Source organism: Ranitomeya imitator, chromosome 2 (assembly GCF_032444005.1).
Source record: "Ranitomeya imitator isolate aRanImi1 chromosome 2, aRanImi1.pri, whole genome shotgun sequence".
Classification (NCBI taxonomy): domain Eukaryota; kingdom Metazoa; phylum Chordata; class Amphibia; order Anura; family Dendrobatidae; genus Ranitomeya; species Ranitomeya imitator.
Genome location: NC_091283.1, coordinates 691,240,772 through 691,260,970, shown reverse-complemented (window position 1 = coordinate 691,260,970; position 20,199 = coordinate 691,240,772). Strand labels below are relative to the sequence as shown.

Sequence of the window (20,199 nt, the reverse complement as noted above, 5' to 3'; positions counted from 1 at the left end):
CAACTTTTGTGGTCCAATTTCTTCTCTTACCATTGGGAAAATAAAAAATTGGGGGCGAAAAGATATGGGGTATCGGCGTACTCAGGACAAATTGTACAACAACGTTTGGGGTCCGTTTTCTCCTGTAACCCTTGGTAAAATAAAACCAATTGGAGCTGAAGTAAATTTTTTGTGAAAAAAAGGTAAATGTTAATTTTTATTTAAACATTCCAAAAATTCCTGTGAAGCACCTGAAGGGTTAATAAACTTCTTGAATGTGGTTTTGAGAACCTTGAGGGGTGCAGTTTTTAGAATGGTGTCACACTTGGGTATTTTCTATCACATAGACCCCTCAAAATGACTTCAAATGAGATGTGGTCCCTAAAATAAAATGTTGTTGTAAAAATGAGAAATTGCTGGTCAACTTTTAAACCTTATAACTCCCTAACAAAAAAAAATTTTGGTTCCAAAATTGTGCTGATGTAAAGTAGACATGTGGGATATGTTACTTATTAAGTATTTTGTGTGACATATCTCTGTGATTTAATTGCATAAAAATTAAAAGTTGGAAAATTGCGAAATTTTCAAAATTGTCGCCAAATTTCCATTTTTTTCACAAACGCAGGTAATATCAAAGAAATTTTACCACTATCATGAAGTACAATATGTCACGAGAAAACAATGTCAGAATCACTGCGATCCGTTGAAGCGTTCCAGAGTTATAACCTCATAAAGGGACAGTGGTCAGAATTGTAAAAATTGGCCTGGTCCATAACGTGCAAACCACCCTTGGGGGTAAAGGGGTTAATGAACATTTTTAATTTAAAAAAAAAATGGAAACAAATGGTGTGGGCTCCCACGCAATTTTCTGCGCCAGAGGGTGAAACCCGACAGCCAGGGGACAATATTTGTAGCCTGGGACGGGGGTAATACCCATGGCCCCTTCCCAGGCTATAAATATCGGCCCGCAGCTGTCTGCATAGCCTTTACTGGCTATTAAAATAGGAGGACCCCCAAAAAAATGACGTGGGGTCACCCTTTATTTTATAGTCAGAAAGGCTACGCAGACTGCTGCTGGCTGATATTCACAGCCTGGCTACAAATACCAGCCGCCCCAGAAATGGCGCATCTGTAAGATGCACCAATTCCGGTACTTAGCCCCTCTTCTCAATCCCCTGTAGCGGTGGGATATGGGGTTATAAGGAGTTAGTGTCACCTTGCTAATGTAAGGTGATATTAAGCCTGGTTAGTAATGGAGAGGCGTCAATAAGACAATGTTTTATGTACTGTTGTATGTACTGTTGTATGTTTTGTATGTAGTATGTTCTCTGTCATATGTTGTATGTACTGTATGGTGTATATTATATGTTGTATGTACTTGTTATGCACTCTGGATCTCGGCAAGGCACTAGTGGCATAGTTCCATGGAAACAAGCCCTACACAATGTGAGAAATAAGCCCTCTCGGGTAGAGAAATATAGCAGATAGAGTGAGCAATTCCATTGTAAGCTTGCTTATATTCTTGTAAATCATTAACCCCTTAGTGATCACCAAGACGTATTTTTACTGACCTGCGATATAAGAGACTAGCCTCCCCATACAGGGAACAATCCAGCAGCTGTCGGCTGTACACTATAGCTGACAACTTGGTGCTTCAGTTACAATCAGTGTTGGCACTGATTATGGTTGTTTAACCCCTTTAATGCTGTCAACAGTGACTATGGCATCTAGATGGTTAAGAGTATGTGGTCTCCCTCTTTAACCCCATCGGCACCCTGAGATATTGATCGTGTGGTCCCGATGTTTGCCATGGCAATTCATGGCCAAATAAGGTCCTTAATGTCTTCCATCTATAGTGGCCTGTTCAGAAGTTATCATTTAGATGGTAAAAATTATCTTTTTCATTCCTGTCATATCACTTTGCATTAATTCCTGAAAAGCACCTGAAGGGTTAATGTACACGAAGTACCCAAAACCAATTTTGACTATGTTGAGGGGTGCAGATTTTAAAATTGTTTCAATTTTGGGGTTTTTCTAATATATAGGACCCCCAAAGTCACTTCAAAACTGAATAGGTTTTGTAAATTTCCTTGAAAAAATGAAAAACTACTGCTAGGTTTTTAAGCCTTCTAAAAGGCTAACAAAATAAAACAACATTTTACAAATGGTGCTGATGTAAAGCCGACATAAAGGAAATGCTATTTATTAATGTTTGTGTGTGATATGACTCTGGATTAAAGTTAATCATTCAAATTTGGAAAATTGCACATTTTTATCAAATTTCTGCCATTTTTATAAATAAATGCAAAACATATTAACCTAAATTTGCTATCATCATAAAGTATGTGTCATACCACTAACAGCAGCAGGTGGAGCTGAGCTGTTAACCACTTAAATGCTGCTGTAAATTTCTAACTGCGGCATGTAAAGTTTATGGATTGGTGTGGTTTGCCATTTCACATGCTTATTGGGCTCTCCCCTTATTGCTTATGGAGTGTCTGGGGTTTTCTGAATTTCCCCTATTAATTCCATTCTGTTTCTCTTGTGGAGACCAGCGTTTGGCTGACATTTATCGTACACCATGATTTTTGACTATTTACCACAATACCATGGTATTGCAGTATACGATCTAAGCAATCGGACAGCCACAGGTTTGAGCCCCCTTAAAGGGAATCTGTCACCCCAAAATTCGCCTATATGCTATGGCCATCAGGGGCTTATCTACAGCATTCTGTAATGCTGTGGATAAGCCCCCAATGTAACATGCAACAGGGGAGGTTCCGGTTCTGTTCGGGTGCAATGGGCGTCGCGGTCCGCTCCGGGGGCTCCCATCTTCATACGATGACGTCCTCTTCTTTTCTTCCTGCCGCGGCTCCTGCGCAGGCGTACTTTGTCTGCCCTGTTAAGGGCCCAGACCGCGACGCCAATCGGACCGGACTGCAACGGGATCGCCCCTGGGTGAGTATAATATAACCTGTTTTTCTTCTCTTTCAGGTTACATCTGGGGCTTATCCACAGCGTTAAAGAATGCTGTAGATAAGCCCCTGATGTCTGTGGCCTTAGCTTATAGGTGAATTTTGGGGTGACCGATTCCCTTTAATGAGACTTAAAAACACTTTTTATAAAAATAAATTCCAATGACCCCTCTTTCCTGCATTAAAAGTAGAAAAAAATTTAAAAATTAAATGTGGTGTCACTGCTTCTGTAAATGTCAAAATATATTGTTAATAAAATCAGTAAACACTATTGATGAAATACAACAAAAATAGACAAGCCAGAATTGTGCTCTTGGTGTCACGGGGCTGCCAAGAGAGACTAAAGGTACCGTCACACTTAGCGACGCTGCAGCGATACTGACAACGATCCGGATCGCTGCAGCGTCGTTGTTTGGTCGCTGGAGAGCTGTCACACAGACAGCTCTCCAGCGACCAACGATCCCGAGGTCCCCGGTAACCAGAGTAAACATCGGGTAACTAAGCGCAGGGCCGCGCTTAGTAACCCGATGTTTACCCTGGTTACCAGCGTAAAAAAACAAACAGTACATACTTACATTCAGCTGTCTGTCCCTTGCCGTCTGGTTCCTGCACTGACTGCTGGCCGTAAAGTGAAAGTGAAAGCACAGCACAGCGGTGAGTCACACAGCGGTGACTCACCGCTGTGGCTGTGCTCTGCTTTCACTTTACGGCCAGCAGTCAGTGCAGGAACCAGACGGCAAGGGACAGACAGCTGAATGTAAGTATGTACTGTTTGTTTTTTTACGCTGGTAACCAGGGTAAACATCGGGTTACTAAGCGCGGCCCTGCGCTTAGTTACCCGATGTTTACCCTGGTTACCAGTGAAGACATCGCTGAATCGGTGTCACACACGCCGATTCAGCGATGTCTACGGGGAGTCCAGCGACGAAATAAAGTTCTGGACTTTCTTCCCCGACCAGCGATCTCCCAGCAGGGGCCTGATCGCTGCTGCCTGTCACACTGGACGATATCGCTAGCGAGGACGCTGCAACGTCACGGATTGCTAGCGATATCGTCTAGTGTGACAGTACCTTAAGGCTGGTAACCCGGGCCCCTGCGTTATCCCTCAGACTAGGGGAAACCCTGTCTGTCCCTCTCCAAGAATTTACACTGACGGTGTGCTTGTCTGGGCCGCCAGGCCTGGCCCTAACTCCTGTTTCAGCCCTATGCTGAAACCACCACCCGCCACCCAGTGAAGAGACCACACACCAATCCCCCACAGAAAGCACAGACAGGGAAAACTAAAAACGCACCACGCCGCAAGCACACAGGAAAATACGATAATGTGCACAGGGCAAAACAAATACAAATATAGGAAGGAGAAATATAACAACGGATCATACACCACCAGATACGATATTACTTCTCCAAGACCACTACTCCAGACCGGAATCACTAGGCACGAGGCACAAGCTATAATCGGCGACGCCCAAAGTCCAGCAAGACTATTTGAAGGCCATGGGCGTAACCCAACCTCCAACCCGATTACCAACTAAATTAACCCCGACAAACCTGGATAAAGTCTAGCCGGCGCCACTGAGCGTATAGTGGTCGTAAATGGAATTACCGCTGTCTGTCGGACGCCCTAGTGTGAATAGCGTCCGACATGACAGTACCCCGCCTTCTTACGAGGGACCCCAGGGCCCTCACGACTTATAGGACCCGGCTTGTCTGGATGACGGCTGTGAAATATACTGACCAGCCGGTCCGCATGTATGTCCGAGGCTGGTTCCCAGAACCTCTCCTCCGGCCCATAACCACGCCACTGTACCAGATACTGTAATGTGCGAGGCAATACTCGAGAGTCAACCACCTTGGAGACTTCAAATTCCAAATTGCCATCCACCAAGACTGGAGGTGACATCGGCGCCGTGTCCACAGAACCCACCACCTTTTTTAATAAAGATCTGTGAAACACGTTGTGTATCTTATATACCATAGGAAGCTCCAATCGGTAGGCTACCGGGTTGATGATGGCGGCGACCCTAAATGGACCAATAAACCTTGGACCCAATTTCAAAGATGGTATTTTAAGTTTAATGTTTTTTGTGGACAACCACACCCAGTCACCCACACTCAGGTCCAGACCTGGCACACGTCTGTTGTCAGCCACACGTTTGTACCTTGCACTCATGCTTAGCAAGCGCTGTTTCACTCTCCTCCAGACGGATGACATTTGTGCTCCTAGCTGGTCCTCCTCCGGAACGCCAGCAGAGCCCCCCTGACGCAAAGTACAAAATTGAGGATGGTGCCCGTAAACACAAAAGAACGAGGACACCCCAGACGATTCCTGGCGGTGATTATTTATGGCAAACTCAGCCAAAGGAAGGAACGTCGACCACTCCTCCTGGTTGTCAGAAACAAAGCAGCGTAAATACTGCTCCAAATTTTGGTTCATACGCTCGGTCTGCCCATTTGACTGAGGATGAAACGCCGAAGAATACGACAACTTGATCCCCAACCGTAAGCAAAATGCCTTCCAAAATTTTGCCACATACTGAGTACCCCTATCAGACACGATGACATACGGGACCCCGTGAAGTCTGACCACCTCCTGCACAAATACCTGAGCCAGAGTCTTAGCATTAGGCAACGAAGGCAAGGACACAAAGTGCGACATCTTTGAGAACCGATCAACAACCACCAAAATGACCATGTTCCCAGCTGAGGAGGGCAAATCTGTGATAAAAATCCATGGAGATATCCGTCTATGGTCTACTGGGTACCCTGAGAGGATGGAGTGTGCCAGCAGGGCGGGAACGGGGCGTCTTAGCCCTAGCGCACGTGGTGCATGCTGACACATACGAGACCCTGTCCTGTCGGATTTTAGGCCACCAAAACCGATGCGACACGAACTCCAAGGTACCCCTCACCCCCGGATGGCCGGCCAGAACAGCATCATGATGCTCACCCAACACCTTTAGGCGAAGATGGAGCGGTACAAATGATTTGTTAATGGGAAGCCCTGGTGGTACCTCCTCCTGAGCTTCGGCAATCTCAGCCTCGACCTCGGTCGTGAGAGCCGAGACCACTACACCCTTTTGGAGGATAGGTACCGGATCTTCCCGAGGTTCTCCCCCTGGAAAACACCTGGATAAGGCGTCCGCCTTAGTGTTTTTAGACCCAGGACGGTAAGTAACAACAAAGTTGAAACGTGTGAAAAACAATGCCCAACTAGCCTGCCTGGGGACAGACGCTTGGCTGACTCCAAATAAAGTAGATTTTTATGGTCGGTGAAAACTGTAACCTGGTGGACCGATCCCTCCAAGAAGTGACACCATTCCTCAAAAGCTAACTTGATAGCCCCCAACCTCCAACCCGATTACCAACTAATTTAACCCCGAGAAACCTGGATAAAGTCTAGCCGGCGCCATTGAGCGTATAGTGGTCGTAAATGGAATTACCGCTGTCTGTCGGACGCCCTAGTGTGAACAGCGCCCGACATGAGATTTGGAGTCACCACATCACTGCAAAAAAAAAAAAATGCAACAAGGATCATAAAAGGTCATATCTACCCCAGAATAATATAAATACAGCCGTGAGCCGACCCTGCAAGGGTAATCTCTTACACAACTCCATTGATGGAAAAATGAAAACAAGGGTCTCTGAACATGGCGACAGAAGCAAAAACTTAATTATTTTTATGAATTTACACTTTTTTTTTAAATCACTTAAAAAATAAAAGGCTAAACAAGTTTTCTAGTGATGTATTGGCATTGACAAGGCAAATTATTTTTCCAGCACAATGAATATTGTAAAAACAAAGACGTTTTTGCCCAATTTCACAGCATTTGGAATTTTTTCTCCCATTTTTCACTATTGTGAAATCTATGGAGTATTTTAAAACTACACCTCATCCAACAACAACAAAAAAGTCCTCATACAGCTGTGTGGATGGAAAAATAAGAAAACATTTGTGGTTCTTGTAAAAGCGGCAGAAAAGGGCAAGCAAAAAAAACAGGGATTAAATATTAAGAATAATTTTGGTTCAGAAGGTCCATAGTAGCACCTTTATCATAAAACTGTAGATTGATAACACAGGATCATAAATAGAAAATCTAATATATAATTGCCTAGAATACTACTTCCTGCAATTTGTGCCAACTTCCGTGTCTTTGTCCGGAGCTAATGTCCGGAGCTAATGTCCGGAGCTAATGTGCGGAGCTAATGTGCGGAGCTAATGTGCGGAGCTAATGTCCGGAGCTAATGTCCGGAGCTAATGTCCGGAGATAAGTGACGTCAACAGTGTCCAGTGTCTGATTGGTTGCCGCCTACTGCGAGCGACCAATCAGAAACGTGCCGTACTGTGACACACTCCGCCCGCCATTTTGGTGTGATTTTTGAATTTTTACCTCACAGCAAATTTCTACTGCGTGGAGGCGGGCCCAGTGACGTTGCTCTTCAAGCTCCTGCCGAATTTCGTCAAAAAAATGATAATACCATTTACCAAAACTATATACAGGGTGGAGCGCGGTAATTTGCTTTTTTGCACTGCATGCTGTGGCGGCACTGTCGGTCGAAGAGAGGGGAGAGTGGGTGTGGCTTACAGTGGCTGATGGGAGATTTGTATTCCTCTGCCTTTCAGTTGCCATCATGCAGTGGACACGTGAGGAGAGGTCATTTTGTGTTGAAGCGTATTTTTCAAATGCCCACTCGATCATTGCAGTGCAGCGTGCTTTTCGTTTACAATTCGCTGTTCCTCCACGCGGACGTGTTCCTGGACGGCAATCAATTGTAAATTGGGTGAATGCATTCAGAACAGCAGGGAATGTGTCATGTGTACGAAGGGGACCTGAGAGAAGGATTACAACACCACAAAACATCGAGAGAGTTAGAGCAGCAGTACTGCAATCTCCGAAACGCTCTGCTCGGAAGCAATCATTTGCTCTTGGCATTTCAAGACGTTCTCTCCACTGGATTCTTCATGATGAACTGAATTTTCACCCGTATAAAATGTGCGTGGTCCAACATTTGTCAGCATGGGACTATTTGACACGGCGGACCTCTTGTGAAGACATGTTAGCAACAATACCCCGTGACGCAATTGTGTTTTTTTCTGATGAGGCACATTTTTACCTCAGTGGGTGTGTAAACAAACAAAATATGCGTTACTGGAGTGAAACAAACCCCAGAGAAGTTCACGAGAGACCTCTGCATTCGGACCGCGTCACTGTGTGGTGCGCCATATCACGAGTAGGCATCATTGGTCCTTACTTTTTTCAGGATAATGGTCGTGCCATAACTGTGAACTCCGAACGGTACTTGTCTATGATACAGGATTATTTTCAGCCGGCTCTTGAGGCGATGGAACTAGAGGATACATGGTTCCAACAGGATGGTGCCACTGCACACACAGCGAGGGTTACCATGAATTGTTTGAGGCAAATGTTTCCTGGACGGCTTATCTCTTTGAGGGGAGATGTGAACTGGCCAGCACGCTCACCAGATTTAGCCCCATGCGATTTTTTCCTTTGGGGTTACCTGAAGTCTAAGGTGTATATCAACCGTCCCAACACCTTGGAAGACCTAAGGAACAATATTGAAGCTGAAATTGGCAGAATACCAGTGGACATGCTTGTTAGAGTTCATGAAAACTTCAGAAAACGTATGCAGCAGTGTGTGGATAGCGAAGGTCGACATTTGCCAGATACACTATTTAAAACCATGTAATTTAAAAATTCCATTACTGTTCAGTATAATTAAAATATAAAATAAATTTTTCTAATGATCATAATTTTTTTATTTCATTCCCAAGTCAGCAAATTACCGCGCTCCACCCTGTATATTTAGTTGTGAAGTGGTTCAGTGACATTTTCACACCAATTTTGAACTTTTGTTTGGTGTTTTCTCCATATACTGCCTATTATTCACTGACTGTTATACTGAGAGACTGCCGTTTATTAACCTCTTCTTTGCCACATTGGGTATATTGCTCTATTATTTGCCACATAAGGACATTGTCCATTATTGCCCAGCAATTTCTCTGCAATATAAACTGCCTATTAATATCTGCATTCCTGCAAAGAACTATTGCCTATTATTAACTAGCTATTTTCCTACTACCTGACACTGCCCACAACACGCAAAGTTGTCGTCTGATGTCTTTCATCCCTCCCCTCATAAGCATGTTCATGGATCCTGTGTAACTGTACCTTAAATAACAAGAATTGTCAAGAGCTGGTGAGTGCAGCCATTTTTTGTTCTTTCTTACTATTATTTATTAATTGTATTATTCTTACATTTGAATAAATAAAGTATATATGGATTCTAGACTCCCGATTCTTTAGAATCGGGCTGCCATCTAGTATTATATAATGTAATATTATTAGTATTTTCCTGATGAAAATAACTTCCGCCAAACCAAGGACCTCAGTCCACATGGAGAGAAATCAGGCGGCACATTACTCCTGCTACAGCAGACTTTGTCGGCACTCTTTACTTGGGCAGAAATCACTTTCTCAGTTTATTCGGTTAAAGATGTCTGTAATTTTTTTTGAACACTGTCTTTTCTCACATTATTTTTTTTTATGTGCAGGTGAACATGGCAAATATCCATTTTATGAGGAAACTGGTACAGAACGGGCCAGATGTTCATCCAGGAGCAAACTTCATCCAACAGCGACATACCCAGATGAAGAGGTTGGCCTTTCCTTTGTTTGTGCCTTGCCTTTTAGCCTTTGTGGAAATACAGTGCCTTGCGAAAGTATTCAGCGCCCAGGAACTTTTCAACCTTTTCCTACATATCATGCTTCAAACATAAAGATATCAAATGTAAATTTTGGTGAAGAATCAATAACAAGTGGAACATAATTGTGAAACGAAATTTATTGGTTATTTAAAATTTTTGTGGAAATTCAAAATCTGAAAAGTGGGGCGTGCAATATTATTCGGGCCCTTTACTTTCAGTGCAGCACACTCACTCCAGAAGTTCATTGTGGATCTCTGAATGATCCAATGTTGTCCTAAATGCCCAGTGATGATAAATATCCACCTGTGTGTAATCAAGTCTCCGTATAAATGCACCTGCTCTGTAGCAGTCTCAGGGTCCTGTTTAAAGCACAAAGAGAATCATGAAGACCTAGGAACACAACAGGCAGGTCCGTGATACTGTTGTGGAGAAGTTTAAAGCTAGATTTGGATACAAAATGATTTCCAAAAGTTTAAACATCCCAAGGATCACTGTGCAAGCGATCATATTGAAATGGAAGGAGTATCATACCACTGCAAATCTACCAAGACCTGGCCGTCCCTCTAAACTTTCATCTCAAGCACGGAGAAGACTGATCAGAGATGCAGAGATGATCACTCAGGATGAACTGCAGAGATCTACAGCTGAGGTGGGACAGTCTGTCCATAGGACAACAATCAGTTGTACACTGCACAAATCTGGCCTTTATGGAAGAGTGGCAAGAAGAAAGCCATTTCTCAAAGATATCCAGAAAAAGTGTAGTTTACAGTTTGCAATATGCCACTTGGGAGACACACCAAACATGTGGAAGAAGGTGCACTGGTCAGATGAAACCAAAATCGAACTTTTTGGCAACAATGCCAAACGGTATATTTGGCATAAAGGCAGCACAGCTCATCACTCTGAACACACCATCCCCAATGTCAAGCATGGTGGTGGCAGCATCATGGTTTGGGCCTGCTTTTCTTCAGAAGGGACAGGGAAGATGGTGAAAATTGATGGGAAGATGGATGGAGCCAAATACAGGACCATTCTTGAAGAAAACCTGTTGGAGTCTGCAAAAGACCTGAGACTGGGACGGAGATTTGTCTTGCAACAAGACAATGATCCCAAAAATAGAGCAAAATCTACAATGGAATGGTTCCCAAATAAACGTGTCCCGTGTTAGAATGGCCAAGTCAAAGTCCAGACCTCAATCCAATCAAGAATCTGTGGAAAGAGCTGAAAACTGCGGTTCACAAACAATCTCCATTAAACCTCACTGAGCTCGAGCTGTTTGCCAAGGAAGAATGGGCAAGAATTTCAGTCTCTTGATGTACAAAACTGATAGAGACATACCCCAAGCGATTTGATTCTGTGATCGCAGCAAAAGGTAGCACATCAAAGTATTAAGTTAAAGGGGCCGAATAATATTGCGCACCCCACTTTTCAGTTTTTGATTTTACACAAAAATGTAAAATCTAATATATTAAGCTGAATGTGTGTATGTATGTACAGTATGTCCGGGATTGGCATCTGCACTGTCACAGCTACAGCCACATAAAATGAGGATCATGGGGATAGGGGAAAATATGTGTAAGTGGGTTGAGAGCTGGCTCAGGGATAGGATACAAAGAGTGGTTATTAATGGAGCACACTCGGACTGGGTAGCGGTTAGCAGTGGGGTACCACAGGGGTCAGTTTTGGGCCCTCTTCTTTTTAACATATTTATTAATGACCTTGTAGGGGGCATTCAGAGTAGAATTTCAATATTTGCAGATGACACTAAACTCTGCAGGGTAATTAATACAGAGGAGGACAATTTTATATTACAGGATGATTTATGTAAACTAGAAGCTTGGGCTGATAAATGGCAAATGAGCTTTAATGGGGATAAATGTAAGGTTATGCACTTGGGTAGAAGTAATAAGATGTATAATTATGTGCTTAATTCTAAAACTCTGTGCAAAACCGTCAATGAAAAAGACCTGGGTGTATGGGTGGATGACAAACACATATTCAGTGGCCAGTGTCAGGCAGCTGCTACAAAGGCAAATAAAATAATGGGAAGCATTAAAAGAGGCATAGATGCTCACGAGGAGAACATAATTTTACCTCTATACAAGTCACTAGTTCGACCACACTTAGAACACTGTGCACAGTTCTGGTCTCCGGTGTATAAGAAAGACATAGCTGAACTAGAGCGGGTGCAGAGAAGAGCGACCAAGGTCATTAGAGGACTGGGGGGTCTGCAATACCAAGATAGGTTATTACACTTGGGGCTATTTAGTTTGGAAAAACGAAGACTAAGGGGTGATCTTATTTTAATGTATAAATATATGAGGGGACAGTACAAAGACCTTTCTGATGATCTTTTTAATCATAGACCTGAAACAGGGACAAGGGGGCATCCTCTGCGTTTGGAGGAAAAAAGGTTTAAGCATAATAACAGACGCGGATTCTTTACTGTAAGAGCAGTGAGACTATGGAACTCTCTGCCGTATGATGTTGTAATGAGTGATTCATTACTTAAATTTAAGAGGGGACTGGATACCTTTCTGGAAAAGTACAGGGTATATACACTAGATCCCTTGATAGGGCGTTGATCCAGGGAACTAGTCTGATTGCCGTATGTGGAGTCGGGAAGGAATTTTTTTCCCCAATGTGGAGCTTACTCTTTGCCACATGGGTTTTTTTTGCCTTCCTCTGGATCAACATGTTAGGGCATGTTAGGTTAGGCTATGGGTTGAACTAGATGGACTTATAGTCTTCCTTCAACCTTAATAACTATGTAACTATGTAACAAAATTTTGCACAGTCACACGTCTGGACCCCGAGAGCGTCATAGGCTATGTTGTGAGGCGAAATTTTAACCCCGCGCGTTCCAATTCACCAAACCATTTTGCCCCTATCTACATAATGGGGAAAAAAGTGAAAGGAAAAGTGTTGAAGGCGTCGCAGTTACAGCCACAAAATTTTGCACAGTCACACGTCTGGACCCTGAGAGCGTCATAGGCTATGTTGTGAGGTGAAATTTTAACCCCGTGCTTTCCAATTCACCAAACAATTTTTGCCCCTATCTACATAATGGGGAAAAATGAAAGGAAAAGTGTAGGAGGCAAATTGACAGCTGCCAGATGTGAACAAGGGGGACTTAAAGAATGAGAGCGATGGCACCAAAGAGTATATACCGTACAGTTGCTAAGGTGGGGCCCCGACATGGGATACTCACCACACACGGGGATATGAACACACACACAAAATGCGCCACACACTACCACATGCTTGAACACATATTACCCTCAGCACACATTTCACCACAAATACACCAACCTCGCCACATAAAAGTCGAAACACAAAAGTCACTGCTCAAAACTCGCCACATGCAAAAACTAGGCTCTTGCAAAACTCACCTCATGGAAAACTCGCCACATGCAAAACTTGCACACGCGGAAAAATTGCCACATGCAAAAAAGTTGCAACACATGCAAAAGTTGCCTCACACAAAACTTGCACATACTCAAAAGGCACCACACATAAAACTCACCACGCGCAAAACTCGCCATGCACAAAACTTGCTGCACACAACTTGCTACACTAACCTGTCACATGCAACTCGACACACAAAAAGTTGCTACACGCATGTTGCCACACAAAACTCATCTCACAAAAGTCGCTACATGCATGTTGCCACACACAACTCAACACACAACTTGACAAACGAAACTCGCCCTAAAACACACACAAGTCTGGTATTATCCTTCAAAAATAAAAATCTGATTAATAAGCAGACAAACTACAACAAATGTACCATATAGGAAATACGGCAGCGGTCAGTCACGTGACCTGTCTATTATGTGTATGTGTGAGCTAATATATACTGCCAGGGGGAGGGCTTCCTGTTGGCTGGGGATTTATCAGGCTGACAATTTAGCTTACAAATTCTGAGGTAAAAATACTGAGCAAATAACGTGTGAACGAGGTCTAATACAGGAGGAGATGACACACAGGTATATACTATATACAGGGGAGATGACACACAGATATATACTATATACAGGAGAGATGACACACAGGTATATACTATATAGAGGAGATGACATACAGGTACATATATATACAGGAGGAGATGACATACAGGTATATACTATAGACAGGAGGAGATGACACACAGGTATATACTATATACAGGAGCAGATGAACTACAGGTATATACTATATACAGGAGGAGATGACATACAGGTATATGCTATATATAGAAGATGACATGCAGGTATATACTATATACAGGAGGAGATGACACACAGATATATGCTTTATACAGGGGAGATGACACACAGGTATATACTATGTACAGGAGGAGATGACATTCAGGTATATACTATATATAGGGGAGATGACACACAGCAGGTATATACTGTATACAGGGGAGATGACATACAGGTATATACTATATACAGGAGATGACATACAGATGTATACTATATATAAGGGAGATGACAAACATGTATATACTGAGGTGATGAGGTGAAAATGAGAGGTGTGAGGTGAAAATGAAAAGGTGTGAGTGCAAAATGAGAGGAGTGAGGAAAAATAGTGGAGTGATCAGAAAATGACAGATGTGAGGTTGAAATGACAAGTGTTAGGGGGGAATGTGAGGGGGGAAAATGAAAGATGTGATTGGGAAAATGAGAGGCGTGATGGGAAAATAAGAGAAGTGAGGTGCTATAACTAACCACAGATATTTACTATGCCCAGGCAACGCCGGGCTCTTCAGCTAGTAACCAATAAATTTTGTTCATCTTCACAATTGTGTTCCACTTGTTGTTGATCCTTCACCAAAAATTTACATTTGTTATCTTTATGTTTGAAGCATGATATGTGGGAAAAGTTCCAGGGGGCCGAATACTTTCGCAAGGCACAGTATATTAGATTGTTTTTTTTTTTTTTTACTTTATTTACCATACACCGCTCAGGATAGAGATGATCCGATGAATGGAAATGTGTCCTTGATCGAGAGCAACAGCAGGGAACTGTCTTATTATTATAAAGTCAAAGGCATGAAGGCACCCATTTGGGAAAGTGTAATTTTGCAGAATTTATTTTTCACAGCGAAGTATCTTTTGTATTTGCGTTCTGTTTCTCTATTGTAAAACTTGCTTTTGCAGGTTCCTTAAGTATGGTAACCGTGAAAAGATGGCTCAAGAGCTGCGATATGGAGACACAGTGGAGAGGCACCTTATAGACGGCGATATAGTTCTTTTCAACCGACAGCCATCCCTGCATAAGCTCAGCATCATGGCTCACATAGTGAGTACCACAGGATTGGGATGTTTAGTGTATGGAGGGTGTAGTGAAATATGTATAGGTATGTGTGTGGCCGGCAGTTAACTAGCATCTGTCCTCAGGCTGCAGGTCTCACTAAGGTGATAATATATGTTATCCTGAGAAAAGTCAGTTTTCCTGTTCTCAGACCACAAGGGGCCTTCCTGGAAAGACATAGAATTGGAAACATTTAACACCTCTGATTCCTCAAAGGAAGATGCCAAATGGGACCTAGTACAGCCTGACAATTTCTGTTTATTATGAGAAAGGAAGGTTACACAAAGAGTTTTAGAGAAAAATAATGTATTCATTGGTGGAGTGGCCATGGTCCAATCACAAACCAGCAATTGGAATATTAACCTGAGAGGCTGGTCTAGAAATTTGACCTCCAAATTGACTCGATAAATTAGGCCTTTACATTTCGAAAGATGTTCACATGGGGGCAGCCTGGAAAGCTGATGTCAGCCATTCCATATTTCTCCCTCCCTCAGGGACAGAATACCAGACTGCAAAGTTTGATATTTCTGTAAGTTCTCCCTTTTATTTTATAACTGTTTTTGCATATTTGTATGTCACTTTTTATTTTCATATTTTTATATATTTTATTGTAAGCACTGTACCTTTTATATTAAAGCTTACACCTTTAATAAGTCTGAACCTTGTATGCTCTAAAGAATCCATAACCTTAAAGTCTTTCATCCTGGTGATTGGCAGACAGAAGTAGTAGTATTTCCGGGACTCATCGCCCGTGTGTTTGGTGAGTGGTGGCAGCGTATATGAGCGGGGTGTGTGTACTGTGTTGGGGTGTGATTTGTGCTACCATTGCAGCATAGAACAGAGATTGAATGCTGGACTGAGTGAGAGGAGAAAGACTAACCCTTGCAGGCGCAACCCCAAATCACGTGCTGAGAAGCGGGTACGTGACAGAGGGATATATACTTGAAGGAAAACTAATCTTGTAAATAAAGAACACTGGAAACCGGAGTTACATTTGCCTACACTGTTAGTTTTATGAACGTGCATAAAGTCCTACAAAACTGTCATGTAGATAAGGTTGGTGAGATGGGGCTTAGCAAATGGCTGGGCCCAATGTTAAAATTGGAGAGAAATTTAAAGGAGTATTCACATCTTCAAAATCCTTTCCCAATAGTACGTGTAATAATAATATTAGCAAATATCTCCATTTAGAAATGTAGTATAGTTTTTCTGATTCCTTATTTCTCTTTCCTCATGTGCAGGCATTGCAGGACCTTAGGTATCCATGGTTATGACCATTGATATATTGACAGCTAGTTACTAGTGGCCGTAACCTTGATTAACTACAGGAACTGTCAATATATTAGTGGTCATAACCATGGATACCTAAGGTCCTTCAATTCTTGCTTATGAGGAAAGAGACATAGCTAATCAGAAAAACTATACTACATTTCTAATTGGAGGTATTTCCTGTTATTATTACACCTACTAAAAAGTGAGATAGGATCTTGGAGATGGGAGTACCCCTTTAAGAACACTTATGGATTTAGCTTAGTTTTCTCTTTTTCTTATTTTTAGCGTTCCTTTAATTACTACTAAGGGTATGTTCACACGTTCAGGATTTCCATCCTTTTTTTTTCAGGACAGTTTTTTTAAAAAACTGCAGCTCTTGGCAGAAAACGCAGGTCCTTTTTTTGTCCTTTTTTGATGCGTTTTTTGATGCGTTTTTTGATGCGTTTTTTGATGCGTTTTTTTATCCTTTTTTTACTGTGTGTTTCCTAGGAAGCTTTTTAGGGCTAAAATGGCTGAAAATACCCTAACCCTACCCCTACCCCTAACCCTACCCCTACCCCTAACCCTACCCCTAACCCTACCCCTAACCCTACCCCTACCCCTAACCCTAACCCTACCCCTAACCCTAACCCTACCCCTAACCCTACCCCTAACCCTAACCCTACCCCTAACCCTACCCCTAACCCTACCCCTAACCCTACCCCTAACCCTAACCCTATTCTAACCTTAGTGAAAAAAAAAAAAAAAAAAATTCTTAATTTTTTTATTGTCCCTACCAATGGGGGTGACAAAGTGGGGGGGGTGTCATTTACTATTTTTTTATTTTGATCACTGAGATAGGTTATATCTCAGTGATCAAAATGCACTTTGGAGCGAATCTGCCGGCCGGCAGATTCGGCGGGCGCACTGCGCATGCGCCCGCCATTTTGCAAGATGGCGGCGCCCAGGGAGAAGACGGCCGGACGGACACCGGGACGCCGGGTAAGTATAAGGGGGGGAGATTAGGGCACGGGGGGGGCATCGGAGCACTGGGGGGGGGGCATCGGAGCACGGGGGGGGGGGGGGGGCATCGGAGCACGGGGGGGCGGGATCGGAGCACGGGGGGGCAGCCACACTCCGCCCACGCACTTCCGCCCGCTCCCCCGCACTTCCTGCTGCAGCGGTTCTGCACATCAAATCGCAGTAAAACCCGCAGATATATTTTTGATCTGCGGGTTTTACTGCGATTTTGACCTCACAATGGAGGTCTATGGGTGCAGAACCGCTGCGGTTCAGGAAAAAGAATTGACATGCTCCTTCTTTTTTACCGCGGCTATTCTGCGCGGCTTTTTACACTAAATTCCGGATCATGTGCACAGCAGTGACTGTTTTCCATAGGGTTACATTGTTATGTACCCTGCATGGAAAACAGCTGCGGAACCGCAGCGGCAATACCGCTGCGGTTCCGCAGTAAAAAACGCACTGTGTGAACATGGCCTAACAGTGTAAATAGACAGCTGGTGAAATCCATATTGAACATTTTCTAAACTTTTCTAAATAAATATATTTCTAAAGGTTCTATTGACATGAAATTTTCACCAGATGTCAGTAACAACCCATCCAATCCATACAGGCAAAGAAATCAATTATAGATGTCCATAAATTGTGTAGTTGGGGGCATAGCCTGGCAGGCATGTGAGAAAGAGGCTCTGTTCATCGCTTCTGCTCTACCCCTGTAAAAATCCTATAATACCCCAGTAGTGTACCATGATTCGAGGACACAAATTAAAGGCCTGTATCACCCTACACCCGTGCCACGCAGTGAGCTGTTTCACGGCCCGAAACAACGTGACCCGCAGCAGAAGAACTGGACAAAAGGAGCAGCCACCGATGGAACATCCTTCATCCAAGATGGCACTGGTGGACCAGACTCCTGTCAGAGCTGTGGTGGAGGACACCACTGCGAAGCTCGTGAGATTTGCTAGAGTCCCGGAGTCACAGACAAAAACTTCTGCTCATGGGAATAGAGTCCGGGAATTACCCAATCCTGAACAGCAGGTAAGAAACACAGATAATATCTATATGGGCAAGATGGAGCCTGCATGCAAAACGAGGAAAAATGAACAGGAACTTAAAAAATCTGGTACAGAGATAATAATGGAGGTATGTGATGACGCTCAAACCTCAGAGATCTCCTCCATAGGGCCAACTTTAAGAGATGTGTTCTCAGCAGTAACTGTCTCTAATAAAATCCTGACTGATCTAACTGAACACATGAGGTATAAAAGAGGACATTCACTTTATTAATCAAGACCTCCAAAAAGCAAATGACAGTGTGGAGGGACGGGTCAGTTCTATTGAAGATAAAATACCACGAATGACCAAAGACCTTGCCAAAACCATATATATTACCCTACTAATTGAAAAAAACGGATGATTTATAAAACAGATCGCACAGAAATAATTTAAGGCTGGTTGGTGTGCCTGTAAAAGCAGAGGACAGAGACACGGTAGCCTTTTTTGAGAAATGTTTGCTAAACACCTTGGGAAAAGTCACAATCTTCATCCTTTGCAATAGGGAGAGCTCATAGTTTCCCACTAGACCACTTCCAGCAGGTGCTCCCTCAAGACCAGTCCTTATGCGGATATTTCATTTCTGGGACCGAGACACCATTTTGAGAAGGGCCAGAGACATAAAAGGTGTTTTCATTGATGTATACAGAGTCTCCACATATCTGGACTTTTCCAGTGAAATACAAAAACATGAAGCAAAAAATCTTAGAAATTCAGAAAAGGCTGAGAATACGCCAAGTGCCTTAGTCTATTATTTACCCTGCTAAACTACGGGCTGAAGCAAATGTGGTGATGCAATGAAAAAATTGCGTAAAAAAAGTATAAAACCAATTCTTCACCTGCTGTTTTGTTCATTCTTCCGCATAAAGATCACAGTGAGGCTTAGCGCACATTTATCCTGCGCTCTACGCTGAGCTCTTACATCGGGGTTTTTGTGTACATATCTGAAATACGTGATTCAAACGGAACCCACTGCTGATGATTTCCTATAATGAGGCAGATGGAGGCCCTGTGGATGCCATAGGACCTGTGATCCGGCGGTGTCCTTCTTTTTAGGATGGCATAAAAGTGCAGTCGGCTACAGTTTTGTGCACTTCTGAAAAGGACACCTCTGAACAGAGGCCAAATGGAGTCCAGAGTAACTCTGATTCCTCATTATAGTGAATAGATCTCTTCAGGGATTTCATCTGAATCACCTCACTTGGAGATTTAGATGGAAACCCCCAAAGTAAGTGCTCATCGTGGATTGCCTGATAAATGTGATCTCAAACGTTGTGTAAAATGTTACCAATAAAAGTTTCAAATCGATCCACAAAAAAGCAAGTCTACATTCAGGTCTGTCATCTGTTAACGGAAATTTAGGGGGCTTCCACATTACTGGTATACAATGGCTCTAGAAAAGCAAAATAGCTCCTCGCCCCACAAGAGATTTAAATTCTGCGCTCCCAAATCAAAATTCCCTCTCCCTTCTGAGCCCCACAATGTTCCTAAACTACATATAGCGTCCACATGTTTGGAATTACGGGTGCATGTCTCTAGAAGCATGAGCTGGGCTTACCTTACTGGTGACTGCAATGTACTGGTCACTATAATGACAGTTTGCAATTTTCACTCTGCAACATACTCATTGTTTCTGGAAAACACCCATGGATTCAAAATCGTCACTACATCTGTAAGATAAATTCCCAACGGGTTTTAATTTTCAAAATGGGGTCACATTAGGGAGGGATTCTGCTTTTCTAGCAATTGGGGGCTTTGTATATGGAGTCCGCTAACTAATCTAGGAAAACCTGCGCTCCAAGATGCAAATGGTGCTCCGTCGCTCCCAAGTCTCTCCATATGGCTAAGTAGTGCTGTAGAGCCACTAATGGGGTATTGCCACATTCAGTAGAA

General features: G+C 43.1%; 1 protein-coding gene across 3 annotated transcripts in view; it reads left to right on the top strand.

Annotated features, from left to right (window-relative positions):
* Window positions 1–20,199, top strand: part of POLR3A (RNA polymerase III subunit A) — a 567,405-nt gene that overhangs the window by 194,453 nt on the left and 352,753 nt on the right. For all 3 annotated transcript variants that reach the window (XM_069753076.1, XM_069753078.1, XM_069753077.1), the window contains exons 9-10: window positions 9,529–9,632; window positions 14,829–14,970. In XM_069753076.1, the coding sequence (XP_069609177.1) occupies window positions 9,529–9,632; window positions 14,829–14,970 (246 nt within the window). The remainder of the gene's footprint in view (window positions 1–9,528; window positions 9,633–14,828; window positions 14,971–20,199) is intronic.